Source organism: Tenrec ecaudatus, chromosome 11, assembly GCF_050624435.1.
Source record: "Tenrec ecaudatus isolate mTenEca1 chromosome 11, mTenEca1.hap1, whole genome shotgun sequence".
Classification (NCBI taxonomy): domain Eukaryota; kingdom Metazoa; phylum Chordata; class Mammalia; order Afrosoricida; family Tenrecidae; genus Tenrec; species Tenrec ecaudatus.
In genome coordinates, this window is record NC_134540.1 from 16,645,047 (window position 1) to 16,662,154 (window position 17,108).

The 17,108-nt window shown below is 42.0% G+C and overlaps 1 protein-coding gene across 6 annotated transcripts in view; it reads left to right on the top strand.

Annotated features, from left to right (window-relative positions):
• The first annotated feature begins 934 nt into the window (after positions 1-934).
• The window catches only part of TRPC4 (transient receptor potential cation channel subfamily C member 4), a 161,689-nt gene continuing 145,515 nt past the window's right edge, over positions 935-17,108 (top strand). For all 6 annotated transcript variants that reach the window (XM_075563603.1, XM_075563604.1, XM_075563605.1 and 3 more), the window contains exon 1: positions 935-1,312. In XM_075563603.1, the coding sequence (XP_075419718.1) occupies positions 935-1,312 (378 nt within the window). The remainder of the gene's footprint in view (positions 1,313-17,108) is intronic.

The following is a 17,108-nucleotide window of genomic DNA, read 5'->3' on the forward strand; positions in this document are numbered from 1 at the left end:
AATTAAAAGCATACAGTCCCCCTCAATGAATTCATATACATTGGGAAAATTAATATTATGTTTTGGGCCAGCAGTATGATATTTTTTGAACATTACATTATAATTTTAATATTGCTACTAACATTAAAAATAGAATATAGGAAAAATAAAACTATTTTTCCAAGACAGTGATATTTTATCATTTCAATGACATCTTCAATATTAGTAACACTGATGTTTAAATATCATGGTGCAAATTTGACTTCTCAAAAACACAATCTTTGATTCTCAAGGTCTTCTAAAAATTATATATATTTATGAAACTGTTGGTAAGCGGTTCCTCTGTAGATCCTGAAAATCTACAGAGACACTTGTCTGACCTGTTAGGTTTTCTAGGAACTTTGAAATATGCTGTTGGTAGGGCTCTCTTTTTACTGGCCTTAGTTAAGATTACATCACGTGTGCTTCTTAAGAGGCAGTGGTGGTTCAGGTCTGGCCTTCCCTGTGGGAGACTCCGATACAATTCCTTGTTATCATGCACAGTCACCACCAGTCCTTCCGTGGATTCTTGTATTTTGCTAGGATGCAGACCAAGTCTCATGGAATTTTCCAGACAAGGATAAATAGCATGAAAGGGCTAGTAATCTATTTCTATAAAAATCAGTTAAGAAAACTGTACAGATCACTGTGGTGCATGGAATTCCCATAAGGGGGTAGCTCACAGTAACCTGTGTGTGTGTGTGTGCGTTTCATAAATTGAATCATTAATTGGTCTATCTTATTTGCTCCAAGAGAAAAACAGACTTAGGAATAATGTTGGTAGTGTGGACTTCCACATCATCATCGTGAACTTGAAAATAAGTGGAATGCGTAACAGCGGCAAAGCCCAAGGCCTGGGTCCTCATGGCTTCTGTTTGTTGTTTGCCTCTGCAGAGACCAATGCACGACCTGAACCATGGCTCAGTTTTATTACAAACGGAATGTGAACGCCCCGTACCGAGATCGGATCCCTCTGCGGATCGTCCGAGCGGAATCGGAACTCTCCCCGTCCGAGAAAGCCTACCTGAATGCCGTGGAGAAGGGAGATTATGCAAGCGTCAAGAAATCCCTGGAGGAAGCGGAGATTTATTTTAAAATCAACATTAACTGCATCGACCCTCTGGGGAGAACTGCCCTTCTCATCGCCATCGAAAACGAGAACCTGGAGCTCATCGAGCTGCTGTTACGGTTCAATGTGTACGTCGGCGACGCCCTGCTGCACGCCATCCGCAAGGAAGTGGTTGGGGCAGTGGAGCTGCTGCTGAACCACAAGAAGCCCAGTGGCGAAAAACAGGTACCTGCCGCCCTCGCTTCAAAGACGACACCTTTTGTCTGTTTGCAAAAGGTGTTCAGATACCCCCAACTTCTTTCCAGGCATTGAAGTCAGAAATATTTTAATGGGACATTCCTGGGAAAGCACCACAAACAAACGTGTGTTGACATCACATAGATGGAAAGAGTTTCAGCTAGAGCTCAAGGTGTTGTCACTTGCGGCTTCAGGTGTCAGGGGATGCGCGTGTCCCTGGTGTGTTCCATTTTCTGACATGCTGCAGTATCAGACCGTGAACCGTTTGTGAAGTGTTCCTGGTTAGTTGCTTGCCTGGTTCAGGATTCAAATAGTGCTCTTTAACACTCGTGGATTTCTTTTACATTGAAACCTACAGAAACAAACACAGAAAGCGACTGCACTTTGGCAGTAGAGGCCGCAAATCATCGAGTGGCAAAACTCTAGCCAGACCTTAGTGCGCTCCGTAGAAAACAGACACACACCTGTAAGCAAAATGTGTGTGTGTTTCTCTCTTCTTCCTACGGTGTCCATGTCCTTAGCCCTAAGGAAGGTGGAAGCCCGAAAGGCAGGAGGAGCCTGTGTGTCTGCCTTCTACCCCAGTTGCCCATTGTGGCTTTGGCGTCTTTCACCATGTACTCTTCCCGTCCCTGGATCGAGGCTGAGGGACGAGTTGCAAAGACATTGAAACCTGGCCTTTTAAATAAGATTTTATAAAAGGTCTGTTAGACCAGCTCTGGAAATATCTGCTCTATTTGCTAGCAAGCAAATCCCTCCCTCTGAAATGATAGCCTGTGAGGAGGGGGTAGGGCTGTGTTTTAAGTGAGTTGTGCAGTTAGTTATTCGGCTTATTGCTAGGGAAAGAACTTCATGACTAAGCGCTCTCTTAAAAATTCACCCTGGTCTTCTCAGAAGTCTGTTTTCTTTCCTTGTGTTGCACTATCACTCCTCCTGTGACCTTACCTGAACCCGAATTTCTCTAGGACAACACACCACAATACCAACACCTATCGGATTATTGCTGCTCGACTTGGGATTTGTTCCATATCCAGTTGTCTGTGGGTGATCTTCCATAATGGTGAACTTCACTGGTGGAAATCTGCCTTTAGTCATCTTTTCAAATGCATCTAAACTTTCAGTGTTATGGATCAGTAAGGTATCCTAGGATTTGGGGTGTTTCTATTGTTGCTTTTCTTCAGGACTAAGGAAATGCAGACTGGTGGGACTGAAGCTGAGTAGATTTTTCTCTATTTCAGTTTAGGTGTCGCTGCCCTAGTCACCTGTAATATTGAAATGTCTTCCACAATCCTAGCCCTAGAGTATTTTCCGTTTCTTCTGGCAGCAATATTGGATTCTGTAATCGTCTTCTTTTCTGTGAACCATAAGCCGTCACAGGGCAAATGGTTGAGTTTGCAGAAGAAAGGTGTGATTCAAAGTATTTTCATGCTTCTTGATCAAGAGCCAACTTTGTTCTATTTTCTAGAAAACATTGACCATCGGTTCTGATGTCTTTCTAATCAGGTCAATGACATTTGTGCTAAGTGGAGTGATGTGGTGTCTGGGAAAGATACCTGCTATTATGAGAGTGTTTGTTGGCAGATGCTCAAATTCTGAGCTACACTCCAGTCTCACAAGTAGGTCCTGGCACCTTGGAAGCCCTTGATCTGGATCCTGGTTATTAATACAAGGCAGTAAGATTTGTAATCCGCCAGGCATCTGAAATATCCCAGACCATGTGTTTCTGGAAGATTTCTCTTGTCTCAGTCAGCTGGCCAAGAATTCATTTCTATTTGTACATTCTAGAATTCTTCTTTAGTAAAGGTACTGATAATAAATAAAACGTTGGCCTTTTTGTTTGAAGTCTTTATTATTTTGAAAGAATAAATCCCATCTATTTCAGAATTCCTGGAATTTTGTGCAACCAAGGCAAACCTGGAGCATCATGAGACATATGTTGTATTTCACATAGAGCAGTGGTTCTCAACCTGTGGGTCGCAACCCCTCCTTTGGGGGTCGAACGACCCTTTCACAGTGTCACCCGATTCATAACAGTAGCAAAAGTACAGTGATGAAGTAGCAACTAAAATAATTTTATGGTTGGGGGCTCACCACCACATGAGGAACTGTCTTAAAGGGCTGCAGCCTTAGGAAGGTTGAGCACCACTGCCATAGAAGATAGCCCTCAGGCATTAGGGGTGTAGTCGGCCCACACTGGAGTATGTCTGTTCATTTATGAATTTTTTAGGTTGTGCATGGAAGCATTTAGAAAACAGTGTCCATAAATCAACATGTGTTGTAGGTATCAAATAGGCTCCCATCAGGAGTTTCTTATTTCATTACATGTCATTTCTTAGATGACTTATGTCCTTTGAAAACCATTTTGGGTTTTTTTATGATTCACCCAATTTTAAGCCTCACCAGCACCACCACCACCACCCACCACACCCCCAAGAGGGAAAAAGACAAAACAAACTACAAAGAACATTCTATCCATAATTTTGCTGTTGAAGATATTGGAGCCAGCTGTTAAAACCTGAAAATAATAATATCCAAATGTGAAGTGTGTAAAATTGACGTAATTATCATAAAATAAGTCAAGACAAGGGATCCAACATAAAACTGTGTGTAGTTCTTGCTATTAGAACAGATCCTAACTCTTCAAATGTGCCTTGTGGATCATACATTCCTTATAATTTTGTTGCAAATTGGTTTCTCTCTCTGGAAAAAGGTTCAGTTTTTGAATCATAATAAAGGGCTGGGTTAGGCCCGATTGTCTAGAGAAACACATCCAGGGACACTCAACTATGTATAATAAAGAGCTTTAAATGAAGAAGGCATCCCTGCCCAGTCCCACTCAGGTCCCGAAGTCTGCCAGGGACTCAGCATGGTGAACTGGGAAGCAGGAAGATCACAGATTGGTGGGTACAGAGTCGCGTGGATCCAAAGTTGTAGAAACGTGGCAGGATGCTGACGGCTCTCAGGCTTGGCAGCAGAGTCCCGGCAATCAGGAAGGTGGTGGACCAGAGAGAGTATGAGGTTCCTAGGATCAACCCTTATACGAAGGTCGTGCTCCCTGGGAGACATATTCAGGCAGTGAGCTGATGGACAGGTCTGATGCCAGCCCTACACTTTCATAAAATTTCGAGTTAACATAAAACTATTTCACTACTACAAGGGCTATGAGATTCCAGATTAATCTTTTGTACATTTCACCTACGCTCACGAGGGAACAGTTTTAGGATGTTTATTCTGCCAGGACTTCCCCTGGATGCTGAAGGGGAGACTTATCTCCTGCTCCTCAGCGTGTAAGACTGAGTTCTGAAAGGAGACAGGCACAAAATTGTGGCAGGAAAGTTTGAAAAGATGAAGGAGAAATAACGTCTCAAGTACTTAGGCAGTTAGAGGACACCGGCCTCCGGTGAAGGACGAGGGTAGGATCTGGGACCAGGTAAGGGGATCACGAACAACAGACAAACAAGGTCACTCAGGAACATGTGTGACGCTTGGTGAGATGTTGTTGCATATTTATTCAACACAGTGTAAAAGGGGAAAAAAGACAAATAAAATTTGACTTGATGTGATAAATACTAATTGTTGCTAAACTTTGGGCCCAGAGGAGAAGATAATCTTAAAAGGGAATAGGAAGAATGTTTAAATGTACACAATTTGGAGATTTTACTTACAATAAGTGGAATACAGATTATGCTCAAAGCGGGGAGGAAATATTTTGTGACATATTGAAAATGATACCTAGGAGGTCAGAGATTAGTATGTGCGTGTCGAGGACAGTATGTGCGCGTCGAGGACAGTATGTGTGCGTCAAGGACAGTATGTGCGCGTCGAGGACAGTATGTGCGCGTCGAGGACAGTATGTGCGTGTCGATGACCGTATGTGCGTGTCGAGGACAGTATGTGCGTGTCGAGGACAGTTTGTGTGTGTCAAGGACAGTATGTGCGCCTCGATGACCGTATGTGCATGTCGAGGACAGTATGTGCGCCTCGACGACCGTATGTACGTGTCGAGGACAGTATGTGCATGTCGAGGTCAGTATGTGCGTGTCGAGGACAGTATGTGCGTGTCGAGGACAGCATGTGCGTGTCGAGGACAGCATGTACGTGTCGAGGACAGTATGTGCGTGTCGAGGACAGTATGTACGTGTCGAGGACCGTATGTACGTGTCGAGGACAGTATGTGCGTGTCGAGGACAGTATGTGCGCCTCGGTGACCGTATGTACATGTCGAGGACAGTATGTGCACCTCGATGACCGTATGTACGTGTCGAGGACAGTATGTGCGCCTCGATGACCATATGTACGTGTCGAGGACAGTATGTGCGCCTCGATGACCGTATGTGCGTGTCGAGGACAGTATGTGCGCCTCGAGGACCGTATGTGCGTGTCGAGGACCTGGAGGCAGATGAGATTCCTTTCTTCTTTTCTCCCTTCTTGTCTTTATGCAGTGCTCAAATGTTTGTCAGTTTTACTGTCTATGGGATAGTCTCAATTCAGCATCTAACGAAAAGATCTTGACAACTAGGTGAACATTTTCAGATAACTAGATGAACATTTATTATTAAATATTACTTACATATTTAATGTAGATTCTCATAAGCCAGGGTTTTGAATTCCAAGTGTTTTAGTTTCACTTTAACATCAAAACATGAATAGAGTAATATTATTTGTTTCTCTCATATAGTAGAAATCCTGATTCTCTGCACAAAAACAGGAAGATGAAAGAGTATGAATTTTTACCTGGAAATTCCTTGCTGGCTTCTCTCACTGATAATCTCCGACAAAGTTATTTAACTTTTCTCTAACCTTTTTCGTACGTGATTTCTCTGGAGCAGTGATTTTCAACCTTCCTAATGCCATGAATCCTTAATACAGTTCCTCATGTTGTGGTGACCTCCCCAACAGTTTGCTACTGTGATGAATCAGGCGACCTCCGGGAAAGGGTCATTCAACCCCCCACAGGGGTTGTGACCCACAGGTTGAGAACGGTTGCTTTAGAGCCTACTCAGGATGCCTTTTAGTCTGCTTTTTTAGGGAATTGATTGGTTACTTGACTTCCAGTTAGATTCAGGAGACCTTTCCCCTGATATCTTTTAGGGCCAGAATCAATTTTAGTTGCAGCTGCTTCAGGAAACCTTTACCAGAAACCAAACTTGGTTTTAAATTCTTCCCTTACACAGTGGTTTCCCATCCGAATTTTCTCAGCAGGACTTGTTAGAATGCTGATTATTGGAACTCACCCCAGACTTTTCTCCAGCAGCTCTGGGATCAGCCCTCAGGATTTGCAGTTCTAGCAGGTTCCCAGGTGGTAATGATGAAACTGATCTCAAATCACCCTTTGATAAACACCATCTTAGAGGTATATCAAGGCATAGAATGTCTGAAGCTGTATGTGGTGTGTCAGCCATGCTGAACGGTCGTATGCAAGCATTGTTTCCAGGATTCCATGGTGTTTAAAAGATGAGTCTCCCTCAGACTCAGTAGCCTCTTCATGATGCTTGATAACCCTTTGGGGAAAAAAAGACTGCTATATTCTATTGATTGAATCCAGAATTAATATCCGAGACCATTTTGGTGGAAGACAGTTTAGATACTTTCAAACCCCAATACTGCCGTTGCTGTTGAGTTCTCACTCATGCTGATTCCATGTGTGTCAGAGTAGAACCCTCCTCCACAGAACAGGGCATGGCTGATTGCGCTCTAGTAAATCACATGGCTCTGCGTGTGCAATGTGCTCTTCTGCCCAAAGTCTCTGGAACGCCCACGGACAACCTTTTCCTGATGAGTGTGAGTAAGCAAGTGGGGAAGACCCTGATAAGATTCACGTGTGAGTAATTGCTAACAGGATTCATTGTGCTTGCCATCCTGCTGGGCGTAAAATGAGTCTGCTGAGAAGACAGAAGGGAGATCTCATTACCGGCAAGAGCTAGGAGTGGAGCATGTCCTGTGGACCAAGGGATCTCTGCACAGTGAACCCCCATGATAGGGAAAATAGCTGTTAAGTCTGGGTGGGGGCCACAGGGGTAACAACAGAAACAGAACCAGGAGCCAGAGCAAGAATGAGGCAACGTGGTTGCCTCCCCAGCTCACAGAACAAGTAAAGCGGGGTGCTCTGGGGCAGAATACTGGTTTGTGAGAGTGGGGTGCCTTTGTGCACTTAATTGGGGGAGCTTGGTTCACTGACTCGCATAATGGGTGCTACATGCCTTTGGGTTGAAGCTGACAGAGGAGTAGCATGTCCATTGAGCAATTATTAGCAGCCCTGACTGAACATCTGTATCCTGAACATTTTTCAATTATATTATCTCCTTCTAACTGTTTTAATAACCCTTTAATCATAAATATTACATGTTCTGTGGGACTACTGTATTGAATTATTTAACTCAGCAGCTGAGAAAGTGTAGAATGTTGCATGTGGCAGAACAGGATCATAAAAGTGATGGAAAATAATCCCAAGAATGGGAATTCCAGTACATTTCATTGTCTTCCTGTGGGGCCTGTCTGTAGACCAGGAGGCAGTCCTTTGAACCGAACAAGGGGATAAGGGGATACACCCTGGTTTAAAACCAGGAAACATAAGGCCTATATCCCTTCATCATACTGATTCACTTTGTAAACTGAGCAAATGATCATGGAATTGGTCTATATGAAGAACACAGCATCATTAACAACCCGCATAACGCAGGTGACACAACCTTGCGTGCTGAATGCTGAGCGGACTTGTATCCTGGTGACGATCAGGTATAGGATACAACTCAGGTGAAGGAAATAGAAACCCTCAAGACTAGACTAACAAACAAATGTATAATAAACAGAGAAGAGACTGAAGTTGTCCAGCATTTAAATTTACAAAGATCCAAAGTCAACTCCCGTGGAAGTAGCAGTCAAGAAATCAAATGGCACATTTAACTGGGTAAATACACTGCAAAAGAGCTCTTCCAAGTTCTCAAAACCAAAGATGCCACTTTGAAGACAGGTGCACCCAGCCCAAGTTATGAGCTATGCCTCATGTGTAGGGGAAAGCCAGGCAGTGAATACGGAAGACTGGGGAAGCATGGGTGCATTTGAATTATGGTTTGGGGGAGAATATTGAATATATTGTTGGGCTGCCCAAAGGACAGACACATCTTCCTTGGGAGAAATATAGTCAGAAAGTTTCTCAAAGCCAGGGTAATGAGACTTTTTGTCATGAACTTTGGATGTGTTATTGGGGGGGGACCAGTCCCTGGAGAAGGCCAACTCTCTGGGGAAAATCAGCGTTTCCATGAAAAGAATCTAGATGCGATTGATCCAGTGCCTGTAGCAATGGACACACGCAGAGCAATGGTTATGAGATGGCACCAGACTGGGCAGTTTTTACATAGGGTTGCTAAGAGCTCGCAACGATTGACCGGTATTGAACAACAGCATGGTAGCGCAGTGGCTAATCCATGGGCTGCACTGGAAAGGTCATTGGTTCAAATTCAGCAGCTCTTCTGGGGAGAACGATGTGGCAGTTTGTTTTGTAAAGACAACCCCACGGGGCAAGTCTGCGTGCTATATAGGGTCACTAAGTCAATATTGACTTAATGGCAGTGCATTTGGCTTTGATTTAGGCGCTATCTCTCTCCCCTTTAACAGATGCGGTAATAAAAGTACAAAAAAGTCTTAAGTGACGCACCACAAAGCCCAGAAGTATGAGTGCTGACATGGGAGAGTCTTTAATGTAACCCTCTTACTCTGCTTCTAGCCATTGCACCAGTATGATCATTAGTCTTTCAAGCCTTGTTTCATTATCCAAATTGAGGACATGAATTACACGATACTTTAAGACTTTTAGTTCCATACAATTAGACTTTGTCTTTATCTTGAATAGTACAGTGTCATTTAAAATTTAGTTGGTCAATAAAATACTACTTGCAGTCCAATTAGTACATAACCATTACCACTTACAACCACTACTGTTACTTTCCCTAGAATGGCTGTTGCTTTTATATCAATTTCAGAGCTTGAACATGTTCTGACATAGTGGGAAACGATAACCTCTTCCCTCTGTCTCCACCTCCATGTCAGCCAGCCTCCTCTGGCAACCCCCCAAATTAAATTTATATACTTCCCTAAAGTTCAAAAAACACCGAAAAAGTACTGTTTAATGACACATGATATACACAACTAACCTCGACCCTGCTGCTTGACTCTGTCTTTGGTGGCATGGTTGTTATAGTTTGGACTTCTAACCACAAGGTCAGTAGTTCCAAACCACCAGCCTGTCCTCAGGAGAAAGATTGGGCTTTCCATTCCCGTAAAGAGTTACAGACTCAGAAGCTCACAGGAGCAGTTCTGCTCGGTGCTGTGCGGTCCCTGTGAGTTGGCCTCGACTCTATGGCAGTGAGTTTGGTTTTGGTTGGGTTGGGAAAAGCCAATGTAAGCATCACCATTTCTTTGTGGCAGAGTTCTACAGGGAGGTAGCTACACAGATATGCAATTTTAATATTTTATGTTCCATTTACTTCTTTTGTTTAGTGATACATTATAACCAAATAGCTACTGGTGATAAAAAAAGTATCTCAAAGGTAACAGTCATATTAGCTCCTCTAACACTTACTTCACTGGGCTCCTCCTCCCGAGTGCCACGTTTGGCACTGTTTCTTAGGATTGGTTAGCTTGGCCAAGTTATTAAATCTTACTACCTGCTTCATTTGTGATGTGTGAACACCAATGCTCCCATATTGATCCATGGAATGGGTAGTGATTGCTATCTGCCTTCGAGATGATGCAAACCCGTAATGCACCACAAAAGGACATGCTGCCCTGTCCTGCGAAGCTCTCAAGTTGTCAACACATGTAAGTCCATCAGTGCCTTTATTGTGTCGTTCCATCTCCACCAGGCTCTCCCTCACTCTCACCACATTCTTTCACAAACATGATGGTGTCTTCCAGCCATCAGTTCCTCCTTAGGATATGTAGAACCAGTCAGTCCAACAACATTGTATTATGATCCTCCAGGTATCAATTGATTATTTTCTAGAAGTCGATTGTCAGGCCTTTCCACCTAATCTGTCTTAATCTGGAGGTTTTACTGACACTTGTACACTGGCAGTGACCCTCCTGGTATTCGAAACGCTGGTGGCGTAGCTTCCAGCATCTTACAACAAGTAAGCCACCATAGTTCAGCAAATGACACGTGGCTGGCTGCATGGATTAGAGAAGACATATCTTGAGTACTTTAATGGATAGATGCTCAGTTATTACAGCCTACCAAAGACCAGAGATTAGATATGCACCGTCCTGTGTAGGGACGCCGTACAAAGCTACAATGTTGGTTTTTTTCCTCATCTGTTCAGATTTTGCCTCACTGCTTTCACCTGCTCTTTTCAGAACGTTTCTATCACAGAAATGTTCATTAGTAACTTAAATAACCAATTTATAGTTTAAGTCGCCATGGCTGGCACTACGCAGCACAACGCCATCAGAAGCTGCAAAGTGTGGTGAGCAGAGCAACGTGCGTGATAGACACGCTGACGTCTAAGTTGTTTGCCGCTGTCTCCTTGTGTGGCCTTGGACAAGCCTCTGGGCTTCTCTGAGCTGGTTTTCTCAGCTGTTCATCAGTGGCTTGGTATTCATCGTATCTGCTATGGGAAGCCTAGCGATGCTCACATTGGTAAACGTTTTTATAAAGTAAAATGTTACAATCTCATAGTCGTCTTGACATCATTAGTGTGTACAGTTATAGTCTCAGTCTTCCTGTTGACAAATAGCCACACACATATGCTGGTGGTGGGGGGCGGGGCGAAGTTAAACACTGGAAATTTGCACTCTAGGGTGCTTGGCTCCTTTCTTCATTTGACAGATGTAATCATTGTAAATAGAGGTTTGGTTCAAAGGGGAATCTGATTCCGTTTACTCTTTCTCTTCCCATCTCAGTGCACAAAAGGAACCTTTCTGCCCCACACCCCTCTGCTTTCGGCGCATTTGCTAATATAATGTATTGCTTTGGGAACATTGCCTATTATGTGATCAGAAAAACCGCGTCTGAATTAGAGTATTGGTCTTAGCATATTAATATTAATATACCTCAAATAAGTATGTTATGCTAACAGACCATGCATAACATTATAAATGACTATGGCATAGGCCTGCTTTCTGTACAGAAATCAAATTTCTCATATTTAGCCCATTTGCTTTGGGCTCCAGGGTTCAAATGCCCTGAGAAAGCCCGCTTTCAATTCTTGCACCCGTTTTCCATTTCTTAAGTGGCTTCATAACTTCTTCTGGAATCTCATGAACTTCATACGGCAGTTAATCACCAAGGAAAGCCACCGTGTGTCCGTCCTGTCCCACACAGCTCTGAGGAGGGGAGCATAGAAATGCTTCGCGTGTACCAGACCAAACTTGCTACCGCAGAGTCAGTGCTGGCTCATCGCAACTGGACAGGGCGCGATGGAAGTGCTCCCGTGTGTTTCCCGGGATGTAATTGGACGGCCATCACTTACTCTTACAGTCATGCCCAATTTCTCAACACAAAAGTTGTTTAATATCCTTGTATCCACTAGCGTGAAAGAGCTCAAACTTACCTGTAGATATGATCCACCCAATGTAGAGGAGGGATAATTATAAAATGTTTCATCAACACACACTTTGAGAATTTTCAATTGAGGCTTCTTATTTTACAGTTGAGAGTTAAGAGATGGTGTAGAACTCAGCACAGTTGTGTGCAGACAGCCGGCAAATGGCAGTCGTTAGCGATGGGAACAACCCTGTCCCATAAGGAGGCATTTTTGAAAGATACCCTGCACTGTTAATAGGATGCGGTGGCTGAAGGAGTCATTCCCACCATACGTTATTTAACCACTTACTCTTGTGGCATTGTATTCTCCAAGTCCTCCTGAAAAAATGTTCTCTTCCTCTGTCCTTTTCGCACATCACATTTATTATAAAACCAAAAGTAGGACATATATTTGGATATTTAGAATCTATGGTGAAAGGATTTTAGCCATTTCTGAAAATAAACAAACAAACAAAATTTAAAACACAGCCCCCACAACCTCCAGGCAACGAGTTAAAGCTCTGAGTGTTTAAGTATTTGCATTCCAGGACACGTGCAAGCTGGACCGGGCCGACTTCGTTGCTCTTTGGTGGAGAAGCTGAGGCGTGTAGACCCCTCGGGATGAAAGCAGTGAGATACAGTGCAGAGAGAGAGGGAGCTTTGAGTGTCAACCCTATCTCATAATTTCAGCAAGTTGTTTGATAATTTTGTGCCTCTATTTTCTCCTAAGGAAAAATGATTACAGTTCCTGTTGTGAAGATTAAATGCTTAGCACACTAAAGTACCTAGCATTAAAAACACTCAGTAATTGGAAGATCCTTCACCTGGATGACAGTAAATGCTTACTCGTGAAGCGTTTTATACTTCTTAGATTTAAATTGATTGAAATTTATATGTGCCTTGAAGAGGCTAAATATTCTTCAAAACAGATGTGATGCACAGTGCTAATATAAAGATATGTTTATATTGAAATAAGAAAAAATTGTAAGGGCATTTTTTCAAATATGACGTTTGGTGATATGTGTTTAGATCACTCTTATTAGACCCTAAATTCCATTATGAGTGTTACAGTTAAATATAAAATATAATAAATTACTCTTCAGTAAGCATTATTGTGTTAGGCCAGGCCGGGTTCACTTGAGAAACAAATCCAGAGACACTCATATATGAGTAAGATAGAGCTTTAGTCAAGAAGTCGTTATATATTGGGAAAACATCCAGCCCAGTTCAACTCAAGTCCTTAAGTCTGATACTAGTCAATAGTCCTTCTTCAGACTCACAAGCCACATGCACTGATGAAGAACGCAGGAAGATCACAGGCCGGTGGGTGCCAAGTCATGGGGATCCAATGGTGGGGGAAACATCACGGGGCTCTGGTAGGTCCCAGAGTGACTCGGCAGCGGGAAGTTGAAGGCAGAGAGAAATGGGGAGGTTCCCAGAGCCCAGTCTTATGAGAAGGCCACACCCAGAAGGAGGCACCGTCAGGCTGTGTGACTAGACTGACAGGGTGAATACCACCCCGACTGTTGTATATATCCTCAAGTTGACATGAAATTATGCAACCACCACAAATAGAGTGATGCATTTTTGATTTTCCATTACAATCTGAAATTTTACTAAGGAATATTAATGACTAATTTAGAAGTTTTAATTAATTAAAGAGATAAGATGTTAACATCATTAGGACTGGTAAAATGTGCGTTGCTATTAAAATTCCTCGAACCTTTTAACAATGCCTTTTTCTATCAACTTACCGCTGTCATTTTAACAAATCTGAGTACAGGCAAGTTGAGCAAGTTTGGTTGTTTCAATAGGTGAAATACAGCAAATGATGACTTAGGTCGTGCAAAACTCAAGAACCAGTTTTTCAAGCATTTACAAAGAAAAAGAATGCGCTCATTTTTATTATCACTTTTTATGCAGCGGTTTTAACTTTCTTTGACTTAACTTTTATCTTTGAGATCATTTTAATATCCCAAATCTTCATTGATTGGATCACTTATTAGACATTCTTTTTTTTAAGGACCAAGGTATAGGATAAATTTTATTAACATGAAAGATATCATTAACTAAATAAAAATCAGATGACAAGACAGCACGTATAATATAACATGCTGATTTTTAAAAAATGAAACAAGACAGCACATGTAAGTCTATCTGTGTGTATAAAATTCTGTGTACATATAAAATTCTCTTGTATAAGAAATTATAAACAAATGTTATATCTGTGTGTATTAAAGATTTTATATCAGTATCGCTAGTTGTCATCTGTCTGCCTAACAGCAGCATGACACTTCAATTTTATCTTTTGCTTGTCTGCATTTTTAAACTGTCTACAGTGTATAATAAGTTTGTAACAGCAAAATATTTTTAAGTTAAAATTAACAATCATCATTGTTTTGAGGTGTATAAGGCCAGGAGGCCTTAAGATAAGAAAGAGAAGAAGGTGGTACTCCCAGGAACACCAAGAGCATTTGTGAATACTCACCCCGCCCTTTCCCAACCAGAAAGGGGATCAGCTAACAATGCTGTGAGAGTTATGAGACACTCTGGATAGTGGTTCCAACGTGTGATTGAGCATGAGAGAACTGACATAATATATAGTCTGCTGGGAGGCTGAACAAAGTCTCCCCAAAGGAGGGGACCTGCTACATTTTTATAATTTGAGAAGAATGCATAGTTGTAACGTTATCAAGCTGATGTATAACCTCTTTTCTCTTAAAGGAAGCGACGATGAGTTAATGCAGTGGCCTAAATTGGCGCAATCCCATCTCTCTGCCTGTCTAAGCTAATTGGAATGTTTATTCTTAGTCTCTGGAACCTCTGAGAGAAAGGATGCAGATGTCCTTGACCTAGAGATGCAGTTTTATTGTGAAGCAACACGGACCCACTGCCATCGAGATCCTTCGGACGCAGTGACTTTATAGGACAGTATAGAACTGTCCCTGTGTGTCAGACACTCTAATTCTTTACGGAAGTAGAAAGCCTCATCTTGCTCCTGAGGAGCAGCTGGTGGTTTTGAATTGCTGACCTTGGGGTTAGCAGCCCAATGTGTAACCACTGTGACACCAGGGCTCCTAAACACCACTACAACCATCAAATATAAATGTAGATCTTCCACACAACAATAATGAATAAGTACACATTAGAAAAATGTCTTAATCTAGTTACACTCTCTATTCTGTGTGCTTCTCATGGTCCAAAATATCTGTGAATTTTCATTTCACAGGACAGTTATTTTCCTCTTAAATAACATGTAGTTTGAAAAAGCGAATAGGCTGAAGCACACTATCAACTGACATTTTCTCTTAAAGTACAGTGCTAACGGTGGTTAACAATCTTTGAACTTTGCAGTGTCTCCGTTAGTCTAACTAATTAGCTCATTGAAAAACGCAAACCCACATTTTGTGATAAGGTATTACCTTGTTGGATTTTCAAGAGAGAGAGAGTCAGCATGCACAAAGTTACTGTAAGTAGTGAAATATCTGTGCTCTCCCCTCCAGCACCCATGTTTTGATTTTTGCCAGTTACTGTTGGTTCCAACTCATGGCAGGGGCGACAGTACAGGGGAAAGGGGTGCTGACTGCACCAGATGACATGGTCAGAGGGGTGAAACCAAAATTATTGTCTATAAAATGTTTTTGTGATATCTCAGCATAAATTTATTACTTACATTAAAATATCCCCATATTTAGTTATCACAAAAGGAAAAAATTAAACCCAACTCACACATGGCAATATCCCTACAAGGCTAGAACCCTGTGTTAACTTAATTTTGGAACTTTCTGATGTGCGCTGGTCAGCATTGTCGCTTTTCCCCAATTAGAATCATGCTGCAGATTACGTGATTTCATCATCCCAGGCTACAGACACACGCAGTTGTTTGCATTGCTGCCGCTGTGCTGAGAGGTGATTTGTCTAGTTTCCTGATGCTTTCGCTACCCCATTGTAATTAGTATTCACAATTATACCATTATCTGTTATCATTAACTGCTTTGAGAAGGAAGTTCTAATTAAAGGAAAAGAAGAAAAGTCAATATTGGAACTCATAATGCTGTAATTCAACATGGAAATATTTCACAAAACAATTGTCATTCGTATTCATGTAATCTAAGAAATACCACGTTAAATAATGTGCAACTGTGTCACAAAATGCTCTTTGAGTTAGATCCGTAATCAACACTGCCACCGATCCTACTGGATCCCGTACAGCAGGAGGTCCACGAGGCAAGGATGGGTTGGAGGTTTTGCCAGGAGTTTCTTCACCGGTGACACCCACCCTAGGTGTGCCACTGACTCCTGGTGACACTGGGTGATACGAATGAGACCGCTGCCCTCCTCTGGGTCATCTTCAAATCCATTTGAAATCCTTTGTTTAGACAGACTGATACACTCTTCCACATCAAAAATCATAGATGGAAACGGCCTTTGTTAGAATCATAGTGTCTCTGGTTTGAAAGAGATTCTAACAGTCATCGGGCCAATCACTGGCTTAAGGTCCTTCTACAAACCAACTACAACCCAGAAGACAGGAGAGGAAGCACTCGGATGGACCAAGAGATAGAACAATACCGAGAAAGCATGGAGTGAATAGAATTTCCAAAAAGAAAATGTGTATCTTATCAGGTCTTCTCTTTATTATATAATCTTTAATATTTTATTGCCTGCTTATGCTTACAACAATATTGTCAAAATATGATTACAAAAAGGTCTGCTAACGTCAAAGAATCCTAATTTGTTGTGTTTTTAACACATCTATAATCTGTGATAACCACGCTTAATGTCTTAGATAGATCTATATTCAATTAGGAAAGACACAGAAATTGAAGAACCTCAACATCAATAAAAGAGGAAGGAACCTATTCTCAGTACGCTTTCTTGAAGATTCTAGCAAAGTAAGAGAGAAATATTTAGTACTTTGGGATGCAGTGTCATATATGAAGAGGGTTCAGAACGTTAGTGACTAAAATGCCATTATTGTTTAATTCCATTGTTCCTGAACTTTTTGACACCCCCTCAGATTGTGATATCAAAAGTCAAACAAAATCATCAAAACCCACCTGTTGTCATTGAGTCACTTCCTTTCAGAGCGAGTCTATTTTTACCCAACGGTTTTACTGGCACGTACGTAGTATGCGAATCATACAATTCAATCATATCAAGGAGAATTGTACAGTCATTACCACATCACTCTTAGAGCATTCCACCCCCAGCCCCCGTTACATCCCTTTAAGATGAGTTACGCAATCACAATCTGTTCTGATGCTC